General features: G+C 43.4%; 1 protein-coding gene across 3 annotated transcripts; it reads right to left on the reverse strand.

Annotated features, from left to right (window-relative positions):
* Positions 1-549: 549 nt before the first annotated feature.
* Positions 550-21,544, reverse strand: LOC309355484 (epididymal sperm-binding protein 1-like). Of its 3 annotated transcripts, none has more exons than XM_081886409.1 (11): positions 21,417-21,499; positions 16,851-17,002; positions 13,012-13,173; positions 10,266-10,412; positions 8,441-8,605; positions 6,774-6,938; positions 5,736-5,882; positions 4,456-4,659; positions 4,017-4,172; positions 3,754-3,815; positions 550-1,625 (listed from the first exon to the last, which is right to left on the reverse strand). In XM_081886409.1, the coding sequence occupies exons 3-10, from the start codon at positions 13,076-13,078 to the stop codon at positions 3,784-3,786; spliced, it is 1,083 nt and encodes a 360-aa protein (XP_081742535.1). In that variant the 5' UTR covers positions 13,079-13,173; positions 16,851-17,002; positions 21,417-21,499; the 3' UTR covers positions 550-1,625; positions 3,754-3,783. The 3 variants fall into 3 exon arrangements, with proteins under 3 accessions (XP_081742535.1, XP_081742534.1, XP_081742533.1); XM_081886408.1 differs by having other exon boundaries at positions 16,822-17,002; XM_081886407.1 differs by lacking the exon at positions 16,851-17,002 and having other exon boundaries at positions 21,417-21,544.

Below are 21,544 nucleotides of genomic sequence, written 5' to 3' on the forward strand. Positions count from 1 at the left end.
TCAAACAAAGTTTCCAGTTCAGTTCCAACTTCCAAACTGGGTTCTAACATTTGGTGGAGAATGCAGTTATTGATCACACTACCTTGCATACTCTGGGAGCAGAAAAAAAATCTCTTTTCCCTCTCTTTAATTGCATCCCCATTAAGGGATTCAACACATAAAGGTTCCAATCCCCCAAACATTTGCTGGAGAATGAGAAACAGTAAGCAGAACCAGCTTTCTGCAAACAGAGGAACAGACGTTGTGAGCATGCACACTGGAGCTGAAGAGGGTAGACTAGGAGTCTGCAGGCATATTGTGGGAACTAAAGTGAGACTAGATCAGGAGTAGCCTGTTGTTGTTGTTGTTGATAACAACTCCCATTTCCCCTGACCATCAAGCACGCTGGCTCTAGCTAATGAGAATTGTAGACCAACAATATCCAGATGGCACCATGTTGGCTACCCATAGAAAAATACTGACAGGAATGAAGCTCCCAGTGTCAGAGTTTTTTCCACTTCATTCATAGCTTCTCTGTCTTGGTGTTTCACAGTTTACAAAGCTACTCTATTGTGAATTTGCAAGGATAGACTTTATTAAGTATTCAGGTGAAATAAACCACTTAGCATTACAGGAGGACACATTTACAATAACCCAGGTCCACCATCCACCCAGAATCATCTGAAAGTTGCACATTTCTTGTGCACATCTGTAACATCACTCACACATCATCTTGTCATCAAAATGTAAACTATGCAATGGTACACAGAGGTCAATTATATAGGTGCCCAGAACAGAGCAGCCTCATCAGTTCTTGATAATAGTGTTCATTTCATGCTAGCTAGATTACACAGTACACCCTCCCTTTATATAGCAAAATTTAAATATTTCAGATTTGATCCCAAATGAACCCTTTTCCTTCAAACAGTTTATTCCAATTAGCAGAGGCTAGAGAATAGCAGCTATAGGGGAGGCGATGCTGTAGGCAGTACTCCCTTCTTTTTTCTCCCTTGTCTATTCACACCACTCCAGCTTCTAACATTTCACCAGGCCTACCCTATTTACACTCTTCTGCCCAACCATAATAATTTGTAGATGATTAATGATAACCCAGATGCAAACCCGTATGTTCATTGTTAAGGGAGTGAAATCATGGCCGTACAGAAAATGCACAATTATATTACTGCTTGATTTAAATTACTAATTTTAATTAAAATGCTTTTATATGACTTAGGCTACCATGTGTATAATCCAAAAGACTACAGCTGTCAGACAAGAGAAAAATAAATGTTGTTTATCAGCAACTGAGCACAGAGCTGCTCATCATGTGAGTAAAGGACAGGGGAGGAGTTTGTGTATCAGTGAGGAAATCTAGGATGAAAGTGACGACAGTGTTAGATATTCTGGTGGTGCTTCTGAACTGCTGTTCATTGGTGATGAAGGTAAAACATCTTCAGAGACTGGGTCCCTAGCAGAATCCTAGGCCAGGGATGAAGAGCAGCTGCAGTGTGTCAGAGACTTTATCCATAGTTGTAGCATAGGTGGAAACAGGATAGGCCCAGATGAAAACTAGCCACTTTCCACTAGTGAAACAGTGTAGTGGGAATCACAGGTGTCCAAGATATTGGTTGATTGGTTTTGGTAATCTGGTGGGAAAAGATACGTGCTGGTTAGTTACCAACAACACCTAAAGTCAGAGCCAATAGGCATGTAGCACGTCCAATAAAGCTAGAAGGCAAAGGGTTCATGAGCTGATTTCATGAATACTCCAAAGGGCAGCATTCTCAGGCATAAGGAGCCCTGGGGCATGTCGTTTCCAGAGTACCCAGTGTGTGCATTAAGTATTCAGGCAACATAGGAAACTGCATTTCACAGAATTATTGGTGCCTGGGGTGTTGCTACTTTAGCCTTGAAGGAGCCAAGGAGAAAAGGTCTTCCAGGAAGCTTTCCAGAACTGTCACTTGGTAACCAGAAAAAGAAGAGGGTGCAAGTCAGTGTGTCTTGATGCCATGGGGAGGCTGGATGTAGAGGAGTGGTGGGAGGCACTAGGTGGGGAACCCCCAAGGGAAGAAGGTTTGGAGCCAGGGGAGTAGTGGTGGGATGACGATGAGTGGTCAGAGGGAGAAAAGGGAGAAGAATGGGAGGAGGAGATGTTGGAAGCTGAAGAGGTGACAGGATTTATTGAGCAGAAAGAGTCTGTAGCAGACAGCTGGCCAGAAGCAGAAGCTAGAGAGGAGCAGGTCAAAGAGGCAGAGATCAGGCAGGCTGCTTAAGAAGCCTAAGGGTCTCCCCTTCCTGCTGTGACCAGTCTCCTTCCCCCTTGTCTCCCAGGGCAAAGGAGACACACACACATCAAGAAAGTCTTAAACTGCTTGGGAAGGATCTGGGGGGGCGGGGAGGATTAGACAACTGTGGGAAGACGGGGACCTTCAGTGCTCACAACTGCCTCATTGGGGCAAGATCTACCAGGAAGAGTTGGTGTGCTCACTAGACCTGGCCTCCTGAGCTGTTTGTTTCTTGGAATAAAGAGTTACCGTATTTTTCGCTCTATGACGCACCAGACCATAAGACGCACCTAGTTTTTGGAGGAGGAAAACAAGAAGAAAAATATTCTGAATCCCAGAAGCCAGAACAGCAAGAGGGATCGCTGCACAGAGAAAGCAGTGATCTCTGTTGCTGTTCTGGCTTCTGGGATAGCAGCGCAGCCTGCATTCGCTCCATAAGACGCACACACATTTCCCCTTACTTTTTAGGAAGGAAAAAGTGAGTCTTATAGAGCAAAAAATACGGTAAGTTCACTGATGCTGTGTATGTTTATTACTGACCTGCTCCTGGCACTTGCCCCTGGCACTTGATGAGAGAGCCATTCTGACTCTTTTGTGTGCTTATTTATGTGATTGGAAGCATGGCCAGGTCCAAATTTCAAAATTAGGAAAATAAACCAAGCTGTTATCTATATGCGGCTTGGGGAGGTAGGAATCACCTTGACTTGCTAAGCCTAATTCTAAGTGAAGGGAAAGGAAGTTTGCTCATCACCAGTTTTTCCCCAAATTAACTCTTGATCATTCATTGTCTGCTGAAGTGCTAAGCAGTATTGCATGTTAAAAGAGACAGGGCCCAAAGCAAGGGTGGAGAACCTCAGAACACTCTCTATTTACCGTATTTTTTGCTCTATATTCTCACTTTTTCTCTCCTAAAAAGTAAGGGGAAATGTGTGTGTGTCTTATGGAGCGAATGCAGGCTGCGCAGCTATCCCAGAAGCCAGAACAGCAAGAGGGATTGCTGCTTTCACTGCGCAGCGATCCCTCTTGCTGTTCTGGCTTCTGAGATTCAGAATTTTTTTTCTTCTTGTTTTCCTCCTCCAAAAACTAGGTGCATCTTGTGGTCTGGTGTGTCTTATAGAGCGAAAAATACGGTAGCCCTCAGGACTCTCTCCAGGCCTCACACTCTTTGTGAGACACAGCCCTCACCAGCCCTGCTTTGCACCTTCCTTGGATGTTTTTGCCGGGCTCCAGTGTATCATCAGACTCTGATAATGCTTCTTGGTTGATGGGAAGGAGGATAGAGAAGGGTGTGATAGTGTGAACGAGCCAGCCTGCTGTACAGAGGTAAAATCTGCATTTTTTGCTGAACCCACAGCTGCTCCTGGCCCCGCCCACCACTGTCATGTGGTCTATGGAATGTTGCCCAGAAGGGAATGTGTCCCTCAAGCTGAAAAACGTTCCTAGATTGAGAGACAAATAAAAATGAATTGGAAACATGAAACACATTTACCTTAGTGATAGTTGCCGGTCTCGCTTGTCTTTATGGCTGATAATCTTCTTGTTTTTTCAAATCTGTTGAACATAAGGTAAAGTTTTGTTGGGGGGGGGGATTTAAGCAGTAAAAGGAAACCAAGGGGAACCTAAATATAGATACAAAACTGCACAGAATGGAAAACTGAAAGCTTTCTAATCTGTGACGCTTCCACTGTTGCTCTTGCTGCCCATGCCCACTATAAAGTACTTTATGAAGCACCAAGAAGGATTCATTCCTACCTGAAGGTTCGCAGTATTTCCACTGGCGATCTATATTATAGTTGCTGGTGAGAGAGCACCAGTACTTCCAGTTTACTGTCCCAACTGATGTACAGCTTGTGTAAGACTTGCCATTGTAGGTGAAAGGAAAGACACAGCTCTTCGTAGATTCTCCATCTTGTCCCGTGAGGATTGGAAGTGGAATGTGAGAGAAAATCATGAGATGAGCACCTCTAGCAAAGGAATAAGGAGGCTAGGAAGCTATCTTAATAATACTTCTGATTATTTAGAAGCTATTTGCTCCCAAATAACTGTGCATTGAATTGCAGCCTACAGCATATTACTTCAACACATTAGGATCAAAATCTGCTTGGCGGCATGGGCTTCCAAGTGAACATGCAGGCTGCATGTCTGAAACCAACTTTCTCCTACACCCCCACCTGGGCAGCTTTCTGCTAACCTGGTAATAAAACTTCCCCAGTTCTCAAATTTGTGTCAGCACAGAAGCTCCATAGCTTTTGCTCATCGTAGTTTGGAGTAGTGGAACACCAGTATCCGCCATTCTTCTCGCCGTCGTCATCCTCATTGGTGCAGGCATCAAATGTTTGGTTGTTGAAGGTGAAAGGGAACCAACAGGGCTGGCCATTGGAGTTCCCTCCATACTCTGCAGACAGGGGGGGGGACACAAAAAATAACATGCCGTAGAGTTTTGTCGTGTTGTCAAAGAGAACTGTATGGATATGGGCAATGCCTCTGCATTCAAGGACTAGATAAAGACAGACGCTTAATGAATTAGGCCAAGGCCCACCTCCTCCAACACCCTGTTTTCACAGTGGCCAGCAAGATGCCTATGGGAAGCCCATACAAGAAATGAGTGCAACAGGAACATCCCCACTTCCGATTCACAGCAGCTACTAAACACAGGCATTGGAGATGGAACACTACCATTGTAGCTGGTAGTCTCTGGGAGCCTTATTCTCCATAATTTGTCTAACCCCCTTTTTAAAGCCAGCCACGTTGGTGGTCATCGCTACATTTTGTGGGATTGCAATTATATCCAATTAAAACTCAGTTAAAATCCTGTGATCTGCAGAGTCACCATCCAGGAAGGCCACTTTAGGAAGACACCGTACATGGAGCAGATTAATGCCCATATGGCTCTGGGCAACTGGAAACAACAGAACATGTATTTTTTCACTGCCAATACTATACAGATATACAAGCTAGGTTCACGTTGTCCAGGGATAGGCAAACTTGGCACTCCAGATGTTTTGGAACTACAACTCCCATCATCCCTAGCTAACAGGACCAGTGGTCAGGGATGATGGGAATTGTAGTCCTAAAAATAGCTGGAGGGCCGCGTTTGCCTATGCCTGATCTTGCCTATACTACATAAATTCCCAGGTCGTACAGAACAACCTTATACCTCCCTGCTACTTCAAGATGAAAACCCAGATGTTACATACTCAGTTGCTAGATTCTGCACTGCCATGATGAATATTCATCAAAGGGTGGTTTGCACCACAAACTAGGCCCAAAATGAGCGCTCACAACTTACACTGTGGGCGCCCTTTGCAGGATCCTGGGGACCTACCGGCTGCTTGGGCTGGCCTGCCTCTCAGTGCTATTCTTTGGAGGTTCCCGCCAAACCTCAGTCATTTAGCACTGCTGGAGGTGGGGCCAGTCGCATAAATAGGAGGCGAAGCCGGCAGCAGCCAGGCAGTCAGCTCAGGACTCTACCTTGGAGGGAACATCCTTTCCAACTGCTGTCTTTGTCATAGTCTGGAGTTGTGGCACACCACAGCTGCCCATCAAAACTTCCTTCTTTGGTGCACGAGGAGTATGACTTGTTCCTAAACTTGAAGGGAAAGACGCAGGAGGCAGGTTCTGAAGAGAAACAGAGTGGAGACGTGAGGCATTAACTGAAGCAACATAAAGAGGGGATTGGTGTGATATTCATATTCCGTTGCATTTTGTGTGCATGCTAGTCAGCTGTAAGGGGAATTGGCCAAATTCTGCAGATAGATAGATAGATAGATAGATAGATAGATAGATAGATAGATATAGATGAAATGGATTTAATCCAGGTTATGTCAGTTGTACTCGGGTACCACTGAAATCCACTTAAGTCACGAATTTGTCTCATTGATTGCAGTAGGATTTTATTATAAAATGACACTTTAGATATAATGTGCATTCAGATGTGGGAATTATTGCATTCGTTTTCCTGTTTACAATGTTGGCACTTCTGTCCCTTTCCCAACATTCCTTGTACACTGCATTACCTGTGGAGTTATGGAACGGTGTCTTCCTGAGGGATATTACTTCATGTTGCACTAGATTTCGTTCACATTGTGTCCCACAACAGTGTGTCCCATCAGACGGGTCATCAGCCCTTAATCCTCATGTGTGCTTCTTTTCTCCCAAGGCCAGGAAAGAATTGGATTCAGAAATACAGCCCCAGATTTCATCACATGCGTGGCGGTAGTGTGTTACATAAAAACCATGGGGAAAATTATAGCACATAACTCCCATGATTTTCCAGTTTAATTGGGCTGAATAAAGTACTTCCTGAATGCAGCCAATATTGTGAGGACCAACCCTACTTTTAACCTGGCCTGGGACTTCATAGTGAAGGACAGGTATGTAATAATAATAATAATAATAATAATAATAATAATAGCCAGGTGTTCAGCCCTTATTTGGGACAAGGAAGAGAAACATTTCTGGTCTGTCACCCTGAACAGCCTTTCCCACATACTTCCCTATTTTGCTTACTTGAGGGTTCACAGTATGCCCACGTCGGATTTTCATCGTAGTTGGTGACAAGAGAGCACCAGAGCTTCCCATCGAATCTCCCATCTGTTGTGCAAGCTTTGTACCACTTGCCCTGGAAGACGAAAGGGAATACGCAGGGCCCTGTAGCTAAATTTGCATCTAGTCCTGGAAGAAGTGGAGAAGAGAGAGAAGGAGGGGCTTCCTTAATAACCCACAATGCTTCTTTGTCCTGCTGAATGTGCTCAGCAATCAGATTCCTATGCCTGATTAAATCATGGAACAACTACCCACATCACCATTCATCTAAAGTTTTAAAAATGCTATCCTATGCACAGTGCTATTTTTCTAGAAGAAGAGGTGCCAGAACTCATCATGTAAGCCTCCCATGTTCTCTTATAATGGCAATGGAGCCCACCTGAGAGGTGCCAGAACTGAGTTCCACCACGTTCCGGCTGAAAAGAAGCCCTGTCTATGCATATCTGCTCAGAGGTAAGTCCCTTTTAGGTCAATCAGACTATAAAACGAGGCTGGGGAACTTCAGGGCTGGGGACTGAATGCACCCCCAGGCCTTTCCCCAGGTCATACTCCCTCCCTAGTCTCACTGCTCACCAGCCCTGCTTTGACCCCTCCTTGAGTGTTTTGGGATAGCTAGAATGTGTCCTTGAACTCTGATAACGCTTCTTGCATGACTGAATGAAGGACAGAGAGGGCTGTGTAAGTGTAAGGTAATATGGACATTCTTTGCTGTGCTCACTTTTCCTCCTGACTCCTCTCATCACTACCATGTGGCCCTGGGAAAGTTACCTAGAAGGGAATGTGGCCCTCAGATGGAGGTGGAATCCTCAACTCTGGTACAGCAGAAGGAGAGAAAGAATTGCAGGGACTCTGCACCGGGGTGTAGCTATTGGCTCCATCACCCCCCGCCATCGCATCCGCCGCCTGGAGTACGACCGGCGCAGGACTGATCCACCCTGCAGGGGGTATGTGAGTGCCGCTGCATTGATCCACCTGGGGGTTCGTCACACACACCCCAGGGATGGCATCTGGGGCAAACTGCCCCCCCCCTGCAATGCCACTGCTCCGCACTGATAATCTGACTATTGACTGCTGCAAGCCACTCTGAAAGCTTTTACCACACACCCCTCTTCAATCAAGCATGGGGTAAAACATGTTTTAAGTAAATAAAGAAAAATACTCCCAAAACAGTGTGTATAGGATTGCCGCTGATGTTCCATTGATTCCAATGGGAGAAAACTAAACATATGTCTAACCCTCCAACATTTCTCCAATGAAAATAGGGACACCCTAAGAAAAAGTGGGGCGTTCCAGGAGCAGATCAAATAAAAAACCAGAATGGCTTCTGTAAATCTAGGACTTTCCCTGGAAAATAGTTACACTTGGAGGGTCTGTAATCCACCCACTAAAATAAATGGAAAAACTGCTTAATTTTGGGTGGCTCTGACACCCTTAATTTCACACTTCCACTTTGTAATGTGACTGCCTGGCCAATGCTGATGCTGATGTCAAAGTGAAAGCAAAGCACTGGAAAGGAGAGTTTACAAAGAGCATTTGCAGAGAATGGAATTAATCTACAACCAACCATCTTCCAAGCCCTGTGACGCAACCCAACCTTGGCTTCTAATCCAACAGGCCCCCAGTTTACATACTGGTGTCAGCACAGAAGCTCCACTTCTTGTTCTTATCATAGCTTCCTGTTGTAGCACACCAGTAGCGCCCTTTTATTTCGAATTTGTTAGTGCAGGTGTAGTAAGTATGGCCTTTGTAGCTGAAGGGGAAAACACATTCTGCTCCATTCGAGTTGCCTCCATATTCTAGGCAAAAGACAAAAGCAGAGTTTGTGCCAATAAATCATTAGTAACAGTTTTCTTGCTTCTTTCTTATATTATCCTTTTTAAAAAAAATAGTCACACCCTATTGCAGGGGCAGGGAACTGGATGCAGCCAACAGCCAGATTCTTACCTGCCCCAAACACTGTGGGCTATTTTGACAGGTAGGCAAGACAAATCAAATCAGGCAGACAAAGGCTTCAGGGTCTGTATATGCTGCTGATCAACTGCCCACCACCAAACCCCATTTCCTTTGCCTGCTGGGATTGAAAACCAACCACTCAGGCAAAGACACATAGTGCCTATATAGACACTGCTTCTGGGGATTGTCACAGATACGTATCATTAACGAGAATTAAACCTATTTACTTTCTGAATGGGGAGGTCAGAGGGTTACTATATGTTACACAAAAGTATAAATGCGTCATTGCCCCTTTACTGGGGGAGGCACATTTGAGTAGAGTGACAGAGAGCAGAAAAGCAGTGATAGAGTATGTTGACCCCTATCTCCATATTGCCTAGACACACATACACGTTCAAACATGTTTGCATGGGCCGATATGCAGTATCAACACTGCAAGAGGGGAAAACAACTAATGGTGAGCAATTTGGAGTAGGAAGATGGTTAATCACTCCCTGCAAAAGCTGCTCTTCTTAACAATAGGATGAGATTGAGACTGTAATGAACTTTGTTAATCTTTTTGGTCACCTCCAGAGCAAAATATCTTGCAGGAGGAATTCATGTCCACATCAGGAATTCAGGTTTGCACGGTTGAAGTAGCTTAAAGCCAGTTTAAAATACATACATACATACTTTTACAAGTAGTAAAGTGGCAGAGAAATGCCCTGAACAGTCTGGGATAAACAAATGTCTAATGTTAAGACATATACAGTGGTACCTCGGGTTAAGTACTTAATTCGTTCCGGAGGTCCATACTTACCCTGAAACTGTTCTTAACCTGAAGCACCACTTTAGCTAATGGGGCCTCCTGCTGCCACCGCACCACCGGAGCACGAATTCTGTTCTCATCCTGAAGCAAAGTTCTTAACCTGAAGCACTATTTCTGGGTTAGCAGAGTCTGTAACCTGAAGCGTATGTAACCTGAAGCGTATGTAACCCGAGGTACCACTGTAAATGTTGTGCAAGCAAATCAGCATGAATGCTTGCTGTTGTATAACCTCCCCACAAACAGATCAGAACAAATGTTCCATCAGAGGAATATTTACAAGAGGGCAAATGGGCAACTGCCCAAAGGAGCTAATTTGAAGAGGGGGCAATGAGCATTCCTGGGCATTGTGAGGATTAGAACTCCCTTTAGGATGGTGCAAGAGGACTTTTTGCAAGCTCAGAAAATGGAATAACATCTTTAAGAGGAGGAGGAAGAGGTGGTGGTGGTAGAGTAAGGGGAATCCCTGTCCCACTGGCCTGCTGGTAATGCTTGCTAGCCATAGAATTGCCACCCCCACTGGATTCCACTGCCTGAGGTTGCTGCTTCCGTCTACCTCATGAGCAGGCCAGCCCTGCTAGGACCTTTTTGGATCGATTTCAACTCATAGAACACTTCAGTGTGTAAATAAACATAGTCTGCAGGGTGACATATTAACACGCAAATGAATGTTACCAGAAGGACTGTATGCCTCTCACCTCTAAGAGCACATGGCTTCCATTTACGATCCTTGTCATGGTTTTCAGTTGTGGCACACCACAGCTGTTGGTCAGGGTTGCCATCAGTGGTGCACGAAGAGTAGTATCTGCCATTGAAAAGGAAGGGGAGAACACAGCCTGGAGGGGCTGGAAGGGAGACAAAGGAAAAGGAAAAATAAGGAAAGTTGCACCACACTCGGCAGAAACTGTGTGAAAAGAAAAATACAGAAGAGATGGCCATCTGTCATGGATGTTCCTTGGGTGTCCAGGAGCTAGGTTTGATTCAGTTCGCATTTAAAGGCAAATCTACCAAATTCACACTTTTCAAAACAATGTGCCTTCAAAATTCTCACGTCTCCAAATTTTGCAGTGGAATTCTCTAACTGAATAATGTGTACAAAAATGCATGGTGCACTATGGACCCTTTTAGGGCCTGGCATGCACACTGCAGGGGAGCATTCAACAGCAGCATACTTTATTAATTTGGTTAATTTGGTTAAACTACTTGTTATATATAACCTTTCTTCCACTTGTGTCTCCTGCGTTTCATTTGGGTGTGGGAGCAAAAAAAAAGCACCCCAGTGGCAAAAAAAATCAATCAACTTTGCCAGAATTTATTTTGACCCAGGTGCTTCTGTTTTGCTTTGCTTTGCTTTCAGTATTAAAAAATGTCAGTGATGAAATGGCTAAAACCTAGGAACATTGTTTGCTACTGTTTCAATAAATAAGGAGAACCCCCTTTTCTTGGAAGAATGAAATATCACTTTTATTTAATATGGGGCTCCTTTGTAAAATACTGGGTGGAACATGAGGACCTGAGTTGCAGAGAGCTTTATTTGATGTAATGGATCAAATTAAGATGTGGAATTGAGGGGGAACAGAGACATGGTGTTTTATTTGGATGCAAATTACTTATTTCCTCAGCATGCCCGATTATGATAACATTACTAGTTATGTAATTACCAGTAATCTGTCATCTTTCTATATGTCAATTTGTGTGTTTTAATATTTAATGCAAAAATAAAAGATTAGCTATTAAAGCTAAAATCAACTGCAAGGGATTTGTTGAAAGTAGGACTCCGTGATATTAAATAAAAAAATTCATTCCAGTAGCACCTTAGAGACTAAGTTTGTTATTGGTATGAGCTTTCACGTGCATGCATACTTATTCAAATCTGTAACTAGATCCCTGATATTAGGCACCTTTGCTGTACGCTTTTTGATGCCAGCTTTTTTAAAAAAAAATGCTTAAGCAAGTCTGCCCATACAGGTAATCCCATTTGATATTATGTAATATATACATATATATAAGGAAAGTTCTTAAAGAAATGGGAGTTGCTGATCACCTCATCTGTCTCCTGAGAAATCTCTATGTGGGACAAGAAGCTACAGTTAGAACTGGATATGGAAAAACTGATTTGTTCAGAATTGGGAAAGGAGTACGGCAAGGCTGTATATTGTCTCCCTGCTTATTTAACTTATATGCAGAATTCATCATGCGAAAGGCAGGGCTGGATGAATCCCTAGCCGGAATTAAGATCGCCGGAAGAAATATCAACAACCTCATACAGATGACACAACCTTGATGGCAGAAAGTGAGGAGGATTTAAAGAACCGTTTAATGAGGGTGAAAGAGGAGAGCGCAAAATATGGTCTGAAGCTCAACATCAAAAAAACGAAGATCATGGCCACTGGTCCCATCACCTCCTGGCAAATAGAAGGGGAAGAAATGGAGGCAGTGAGAGATTTTACTTTCTTGGGCTCCATGATCACTGCAGATTGTGACAGCAGTCATGAAATTAAAAGACACCTGCTCCTTGGGACAAAGGCGATGGCAAACCTAGACAGCATCTTAAAAAGCAGAGACATCACCTTACCAACAAAGGTCTGAATAGTTAAAGCCATGGTTTTCCCAGTAGTGATGTATGGAAGTGAGAGCTGGACCATCAAGAAGGCTGATCGCCGAAGAATTGATGCTTTTGAATTATGGTGCTGGAGGAGACTCTTGAGAGTCCCATGGACTGCAAGAAGATCAAACGTATCCATTCTTAAGGAGATCAGCCCTGAGTGCTCACTGGAAGGACAGATCGTGAAGGTGAGGCTCCAATACTTTGCCCACCTCATGAGAAGAGAAGACTCCCTGGAAAAGACCCTGATGTTGGGCACAAGGAGAAGGGGACGTCAGAGGACGAGATGGTTGGACAGCGTTCTCGAAGCTACAAACATGAGTCTGATCAACCTGCGGGAGGCAGTGGAAGCCAGGAGTGCCTGGCGTGCTCTAGTCCATGGGGTCACGAAGAGTCGGTCACGACTAAACGACTAAACAACAACAACAAATATATACATATTTTTCTGAGTATAAGACTATATATTTTCCTACATTCTTGAAGTTTAAAAGAAGGCGTCGTCTTATACATGGATAGTGTATAGTGAATTTTCTTAATTTTGAGTCCCAAAAAGTAGGTGGCGTCTTATACACAGGGGCGTGTTATACATGGAAAAATACGATAATACAGTATGTGTTTCATAATGCAAATTTTTAAAAACTCTTGGCTTTATGGGGGGAATAGGGTGGCTTATTTTATTATTGATTTTATCAATAATATTAATGCATATTTTATGTAAACCACTTAGAGGCTTTCATGATTAAGTGGTATATAAATCTCATTAAATAAATATGAAAAATGACACACACACCAACCCAGCGAAAAGGGGCCAGAGAATTGACAGGTGGAATGGTTCTTACCTTCAGATGCCACAAGTAGTGGCAGGAGAGCCCAGGTGCATGTGAGGAAAGCTATGACAGGAGCCATCTCTACTCTCAGTCAGGGAATCTGACAGTCGTGAAGAAACCACATCATGCTCACTCTTTATATAGGCCCTGCCTGGCCACATCTTGCTCCCACAACTATAACAGAAGGAGATGTTCAAAACCCTGCTATGTTAAACCTGACCTTTTCAAACAGCATTAGACCGCTCCCATTTTCGCTTCACTTCTGCACGAGCTGATACAGTATGGGACAAAGCTTTTGCTCGGGTTTGCCAAATGGCTAAAGGGAAGAAAATAGTCATTGCCTGCTCCTATCTCTTTAACAGAGGCTACACAGACTGAAACTAACAAGTGAAGTTTTCATCCCTGAGAGCTAAACACGATGACTTGGAAATTGCTGCTGATCTAGCCAGTGTTTGAAGGGCAGCTGAAATTTTATTAGGCGGTGTATGGACAGTGAGTGCTGTTTGTCCTGTCTGCAGTATTTGTTGGCCCTTTCATTGTGAGCTGGCAGTTTCTATTGAAAGCATAAGAGCTTATTTTTAAAGAAGATAGAAATGCTGCCTTAAAGTAAAAGACACTGGTGCTCCTAAAAGCAGGAACACTGTATGTTCTTTCATATATATATATATATATATATATATATATATATATATATATATATGCAGGTTTTGGTGTCCTCGGGTGTCTTCCCGTGTAAAAGTTGGGGTGTCTAGGCGACGTTTCGACGAGGTCTCACTCGTCATCTTCAGGCTGGTGCTTTCGGCTTCTTGTTACTGGAACAGAGCAGGATCTCAGTGTTTGAGTTCCTATAAATACTGTTGAGGGGGTGTGGTGTATAGCCTCCAATGTTCTGGGCAGAGAGGAAGTTCCCAGGCTAGTGTGCCTTTTCTTCTTTTGTTCCTTAATTACTTGAGGGATATCTTGAGTGATTTCTTGAGTGATATCCTGAGTACTACTTAGGTGGGTCATTAGGTGTGGATTAGTTGCTAAAGTCTTTGTGTCTTGACCTCTTGAACTTTGTGAAGAGTTTTTCTGAGAAGATGGCTGTACTGCACTTAGTTGTGCTCTGGCTTGGCTTCGTGTATAGGGGCGAGCTGTGGTTTTGTGGCCTGTGTCAGCCAGATCTGTGTAGGGATTGCAGGGGGGTGCAGCATCCGGAGGTGCCACCATGGTTTGGCTACTGGATGGTGTCTGTAATTTATCTGTGGAGAGGGTCTGGGTTTGGGTCTGGTGTGGTTGATTGGTGATGGCGTTCTGTGTGCCTCTGGATCTGGTGTCAGTTTTTGTGGGGAGGGCTAATTTCCAGATGTCTGGCAAGCGGGATGTGTCGTCACGCTTGTTCATGTTGTGAGGGTGTTTCTCTATCTCGATGGCTTCCATGATTATTCTCTTGTGGTGATGTTCCATGTTAAAGAGCAATTTGGAATCTGCAAAATTAATTTCATGTCCTGTTTCTTTCATGTGTTGGAAAAGAGAGGAAAGACATGAAACACATGAAAGAAACAGGACATGAAATTAATTTTGCAGATTCCAAATTGCTCTTTAACATGGAACATCACCACAAGAGAATAATCATGGAAGCCATCGAGATAGAGAAACACCCTCACAACATGAACAAGCGTGACGACACATCCCGCTTGCCAGACATCTGGAAATTAGCCCTCCCCACAAAAACTGACACCAGATCCAGAGGCACACAGAACGCCATCACCAATCAACCACACCAGACCCAAACCCAGACCCTCTCCACAGATAAATTACAGACACCATCCAGTAGCCAAACCATGGTGGCACCTCCGGATGCTGCACCCCCCTGCAATCCCTACACAGATCTGGCTGACACAGGCCACAAAACCACAGCTCGCCCCTATACACGAAGCCAAGCCAGAGCACAACTAAGTGCAGTACAGCCATCTTCTCAGAAAAACTCTTCACAAAGTTCAAGAGGTCAAGACACAAAGACTTTAGCAACTAATCCACACCTAATGACCCACCTAAGTAGTACTCAGGATATCACTCAAGAAATCACTCAAGATATCCCTCAAGTAATTAAGGAACAAAAGAAGAAAAGGCACACTAGCCTGGGAACTTCCTCTCTGCCCAGAACATTGGAGGCTATACACCACACCCCCTCAACAGTATTTATAGGAACTCAAACACTGAGATCCTGCTCTGTTCCAGTAACAAGAAGCCGAAAGCACCAGCCTGAAGATGACGAGTGAGACCTCGTCGAAACGTCGCCTAGACACCCCAACTTTTACACGGGAAGACACCCGAGGACACCAAAACCTGCATTCCTGTACCCGTGAAAATCTACGAAAGCATATATATATATATATATATATATAAATTTTATTATTATTTTATAAATTATATATATAATTTTTATTTAATTATGTTTTACATTTTAAAATATTCATTTAAACAGCCTTAAAATATCAGTGACTTCCCTTCTTCTCTTTCCATAGTTCATTTTGCATAACATAAATCCCTGCATATTTTACATAAACTAAACCATTCAGTGTTCCATTATTACATCCATCAAAACTTATTTACACAGTTGAATTTATCTTAATGCTGCCCTTGTTTTCAGGTGTACACAATTTCCCCCCATATATTCAATAAACATTTTCCAATCTTCTTTAAATGTATGTTCTTCTTGTTCTCTTATTCCATACGTTAGGTCCACAAGCTGCACATATTCCATCAGTTTAAGTTGCCATTCTTCAGTTGGGAACTCGCTCATTTTCCATTTAGGGGCTAACAAAAACACAGGCCGAAGTAGTAGCATACATAAATAACCATTTTGACGCCTGGGAATTTCCATCTGAATTATCCTCAACGAAAAGGACTCTGGTATTCTTGGAAAAGTGCTTTTAAACATATATATTTTTCAGTTCATTATAAATTATTTCCCAATGCTCTTTAACCCTTTTACAGGTCCATCACATATGAAAGAACGTACTCTCAACCTCATTGCATCTCCAGAGGGGTACTCTATGTTCTTCCCACTTGAGATTCCTTTTCTGCTTTTAAACATTTTTTTTCAGTTCATTATAAATTATTTCCCAATACTCTTTAACCCTTTTACAGGTCCATCACATATGAAAGAACATACTCTCAACTTCATTGCATCTCTATGTTCTTCCCACTTGAGACTCCTTTTGGCTCATGCTAGGTTGTTCATGACCACTTACCTCCTTGGTGAGACTGAGTGGGGGAAATCCCTCTTTAGCTACCTTATGGGCATAGCAGAGGGTAAAAGGAAAAGTTAACAAGGATGGGCAACTCCTTTGATCTGGGGCTACATTCTCCCTGCCTTGCCATGACGTCATTACTCATCTCCCCATTGGCCATGGAGGTCCACTTCCTTGCTTTCCAAGGCTGAAGGACCCTCTGAGTGCAAGATTGTGCTTGGCGCATGTTCTCAGTTAGAACTGAGAAGTGTCCATGCCAGATGGGAGAGAAGCCTAAGAGAAACTCTGCCTGGCACCCAGCCAGATCACTCTTGGGTTTCCCTCCTGCTGCTATCACTGGGAATGGAAAAAGCTACCATATACTGACTCAGACTGTACTACCTACCTGGATATGCCAGGGGTTGTACTTGGGACCTTCTACATGCAAAGACAGGTGCTCCACCACTGACCTCCAGCCCCATCATCGTTGCTTTGCCTTCCCTCCCAGTGCTTCCATCCCCACTCAGTTCCCAAGGACCTCCACCATCGTCCAGGCCATGTGACACACACAACTCTGTCCTCTTAACACTTCACAACTGCTCATCACCTCACTCTGCCACCTGCTTCAGGTAATACCATGCGCTGGAGAACTGGTGTCTAACTGGTGCTTGTTTTGTCTTCCTTCCTACCAGGCAACAGGTATCTTTGGGTGAGGTGGCCACAGAAATAAACTCTTCAAGTTCCTGTTATCTCTTCATTGCCCTTTCCAAAGCAATCTGCCAAATCTACTGTGAGAGTCCCAAAACAGAGAATTTATTCCTCTGCCACCCACAAGCTCACTCAAGGTTAGTAATGATGGTTGCAAAGAGCAACAGTGTACTATTAAAGTCCTTAATTATTATGAAATAATATGTATATACTGGTCACTTAGTCCAAGGTTTTGTTATTAATTTTCCATTACCATGATTGACCCCCTTCATGGATCACTGCCTTGCCGTGGCGAAGGGGCTTGAATAACTCAGAGAAGCAAAATTAATGAATGTTAGAATGATGTTGGTTTAGAAATTATGTGGTTTCCAGCTGTAATGAATAAGTAAAAAAGAAAAGAGAGACTAAAAATTAAATGAAAAATAAGGGAAAGGATTTGCTGAATTAATAAATTAGAAATTGGAATACAGAAAGGGGAGGTATGAGGAAGTCGGGGAAGTAAGTTATAAGAAAATAAGGGATTGAAATTATACTTGTTTTTATTTTTGTTTGTTTGTTTGTATTATTGTATTGTTTAGTTTTGTTTTTATAAAATGTTTGAAACTTTAATATTTATTTTTTTATTAAAAAAAAGAATAACTCAGAGAAGCTATGAGCTATGCCGTGCAGGGCCACCCAAGATGGACAGGTCATAGTGGAGAGTTTTGACCAAATGTGATGCACCTGGAGCAGGAACCGGCAAGCCACTCCAGTATCCCTGCCAAGAAAACTCCATGGACAAAGACAACAGGCATATAAAAGTTATGACGCTGGAAGATGAGCCCCTCAGGTCGGGAGGCGTCCAACATGCTACTGAGGAAGAGCGGAGAACAAGTACAAGAAGATTCTGAGCTGATGAAGCGGCTGGGCCAAAGCCGAAAGGACGCTCAGTTGCAGATATGCCTGGAAGCGAAAGGAAAGTCCAATGCTGTAAAGAAAAATATTGCATAGGAACCTGGAATGTAAGAACCATGAAGCTTGGTAAGTTGGATGTGGTCAAAAATGAGATGGCAAGAATAAATATTGACATCCTGGGCATCAGTGAACTAAAATGGACGGGAATGGGAGAATTCAGTTTGGATAACCATCACATCTACTACTGTGGGCAAGAATCCCATAAAAGAAATGGACTGACCCTCATAGTCAACAAAAGAGTGTCAAAGGCTGTAGTGGGATGCAATCTCAAAAATGATAGAATGATCTTGATACGAATCCAAGGCAGATCTTTTAACATCACAGTAATCCAAGTTTATGCACCAACCACTGGTGCTGAAGAAGCTGAAATTGACCAATTCTGTGAAGACTTACAACACCTCATAGAAATGACACCAAAGAAGGATGTTCTTCTCATTATAGGGGATTGGAATGCTAAAGTAGGGAGTCAAGAGATAAAAGGAACAACTGGCAAGTTTGGCCTTGGAGTTCAAAATGAAGCAGGGCAAAGGCTAATAGAGTTCTGCCAAGAGAACAAGCTGGTCATCACAAACACTCTTTTCCAACAACACAAGAGACAACTCTACACATGGACATCACCAGAAGGGCAGCATTGAAATCAGATTGATTATATTCTCTGCAGCCAAAGATGGAGAAGCTCTATACAGTCAGCAAAAACAAGACCTGGAGCTGACTGTGGCTCAGATCATCAGCTTCTTATAGCAAAATTCAAGCTTAAACTGAAGAACGTAGGAAAAACCACTGGGCCGGTAAGATACAATCTAAGTCAAATCCCTTATGAATACACAGTGGAAGTGAGAAACAGGTTTAAGGATTTAGATTTGCTGGACAGAGTGCCTGAAGAACTATGGATGGAGGCTCATAACATTATACAAGAGGCAGCAACTAAAACCATCCCAATGAAAAGGAAATGCAAGAAAGCAAAGTGGCTGTCCAATGAGGCCTTACAAATAGCGGGGGAGAGAAGGCAAGCAAAATGCGAGGGAGATAGTGAAAGATACAGGAAATTGAATGCAGATTTCCAAAAAATAGCAAGGAGAGACAAGAAGGCCTTCTTAAACGAGCGATGCAAAGAAATAGAGGAAAACAATAGAATGGGAAAAACCAGAGATCTGTTCAAGAAAATTGGAGATATGAAAGGAACATTTCGTACAAAGATTTCCATAATAAAAGACAAAAGTGGAAAGGACCTAACAGAAGCAGAAGACATCAAGAAGAGGTGGCAAGAATACACAGAGGAACTATACCAGAAAGAAATGGATGTCTCATATACCCCAGGTAGTGTGGTTGCTGACCTTGAGCCAGACATCCTGGAGAGTGAAGTCAAATGGGCCTTAGAAATCACTGCTAATAACAAGGCCAGTGGAAGTGATGATATTCCAGCTAAACTATTTAAAATTTTAAAAGATGGTACTGTTAGGGTGCTACACTCAATATGCCAGCAAATTTGGAAAACTCAGCAGTGGCCAGAGGGTTGGAAGGGCAGTGCCAAAGAATGCTCCAACTACCACACAATTGCACTCATTTCACACGCTAGCAAGGTTATGCTTAAAATTCTACAAGGCAGGCTTAAGCAGTATGTGGATCGAGAACTTCCAGAAGTGCAAGCTGGATTTCGAAGGGGCAGAGGAACCAGAGACCAAATTGCAAACATGCGCTGGATTATGGAGAAAGCTAGAGAGTTCCAGAAAGACATCTACTTCTGCTTCATTGACTATGCAAAAGCCTTTGACTGTGTCGACCACAGCAAACTATGGCAAGTTCTTAAAGAAATGGGAGTGCCTGATCACCTCATATGTCTCCTGAGAAATCTCTATGTGGGACAAGAAGCTACAGTTAGAACTGGATATGGAAAAACTGATTGGTTCAAAATTGGGAACAGAGTATGGCAAGGCTGTATATTGTCTCCCTGCTTATTTAATTTATATGCAGAATTCATCATGCGAAAGGCTGGGCTGGATGAATCCCTAGCCGGAATTAAGATCGCCAGAAGAAATATCAACAACCTCAGATATACAGATGACACAACCTTGATGGCAGAAAGTGAGGAGGAATTAAAGAACCTTTTAATGAGGGTGAAAGAGGAGAGCGCAAAATATGGCCTGAAGCTCAACATCAAAAAAACGAAGATCATGGCCACTGGTCCCATCACCTCCTGGCAAATAGAAGGGGAAGAAATGGAGACAGTGAGAGATTTTACTTTCTTCGGCTCCATGATCACTGCAGATTGTGACAGCAGTCATGAAATTAAAAGACGCCTGCTCCTTGGGACAAAGGCGATGGCAAACCTAAACAGCATCTTAAAAAGCAGAGACATCACCTTACCAACAAAGGTCCGAATAGTTAAAGCCATGGTTTTCCCAGTAGTGATGTATGGAAGTGAGAGCTGGACCATCAAGAAGGCTGATCGCCAAAGAATTGATGCTTTTGAATTATGGTGCTGGAGGAGACTCTTGAGAGTCCCATGGACTGCAAGAAGATCAAACGTATCCATTCTTAAGGAGATCAGCCCTGAGTGCTCACTGGAAGGACAGATCATGAAGCTGAGGCTCCAATACTTTGCCCACCTCATGAGAAGAGAAGACTCCCTGAAAAATACCTTGATGTTGGGAAAGATTGAGGGCACAAGGAAAAGGGGACGACAGAGGACGAGATGGTTGGACGGTGTACTTGAAGATACAAACATGAGTCTGACCAAAGTGCAGGAGGCAGTGGAAGACAGGAGGGCCTGGCGTGCTCTGGTCCATGGGGTCATGAAGAGTCGGTCACGACTAAACGACTAAACAACAACACCACCACCATGATTGACATCAATTGAAGCATTCCTCTGGGACAGCCTTTTTGTTGTTATTGTGACAATTGCAGGGGCAAAATGGATTAATCCCTCTCTCCCAACATGCTGTGGTTCTGATTCTAATTTTTTGAAGGGGGAGCGGCTGTGCCTGCTATTTACCATTCAAAAGATAAGCCGCAAATCCAAAAATGACACATATAAATGATACATATGCTACTTAGTCCCAAATCTCCTTGAATTCAGTGGGGTGACCTTGAAGCTCATTTGGGCCAGTCCCTAACTCTCAGACTACCTACCTACCTCACAGGGTTGCTGTGAGGATAAAGAAGGGAGAACCAAGTACTCTACCCTGCGATCATGGAGGGAAAGTAGAATATAAATATAACAATACTCACCCCCATTGTTCTGCCCAGACACTGAAGTCCAGCTCCAAGGGCCTTCTGGCGGTTCCCTCACTGTGAGAGGTGAGGTTACAGGGAACCAGGCAGAGGGCCTTCTCGGTGGTGGCACCCGCCCTGTGGAATGCCCTCCCATCAGATGTCAAGGAAATAAACAACTATCTGACTTTTAGAAGACATCTGAAGGCAGCCCTGTTTAGGGAAGTTTTTAATGTTTGATGTTTTATTCTGTTTTCAATCTGTTGGGAGCTGCCCATAGTTATTATTATTACTTAAAGACACTTCTGAAGCAGCGCCTTTCTTACTCACTTTTCCCCCGATTCTTACACCTCTCAGCAAGTTCACCATGTTTTCCATCTGAATTTTCTAACTGTTCAACTGGCCCCAAGAACCCCACTGTCCAGTCAGACCTTGCTGTTACACAAACCAATCACACA

This window comes from Podarcis melisellensis, assembly GCF_964234715.1.
Source record: "Podarcis melisellensis genome assembly, chromosome: 13".
Lineage (NCBI taxonomy): Eukaryota > Metazoa > Chordata > Lepidosauria > Squamata > Lacertidae > Podarcis > Podarcis melisellensis.

Coding starts and splice junctions, on each gene's coding strand:
- LOC309355484 (XM_081886407.1), bottom strand. CDS start 13,078: ATGGCTCCTGTCATAGCTTTCCTCACATGCACCTGGGCTCTCCTGCCA. Junction 4,660..5,735: donor GAAAGGATGTTCCCTCCAAG/GTAGAGTCCTGA, acceptor CCCTGTCTGCAG/AGTATGGAGGGAACTCCAAT. Junction 3,816..4,016: donor GAAATACTGCGAACCTTCAG/GTAGGAATGAAT, acceptor TATGTTCAACAG/ATTTGAAAAAACAAGAAGAT.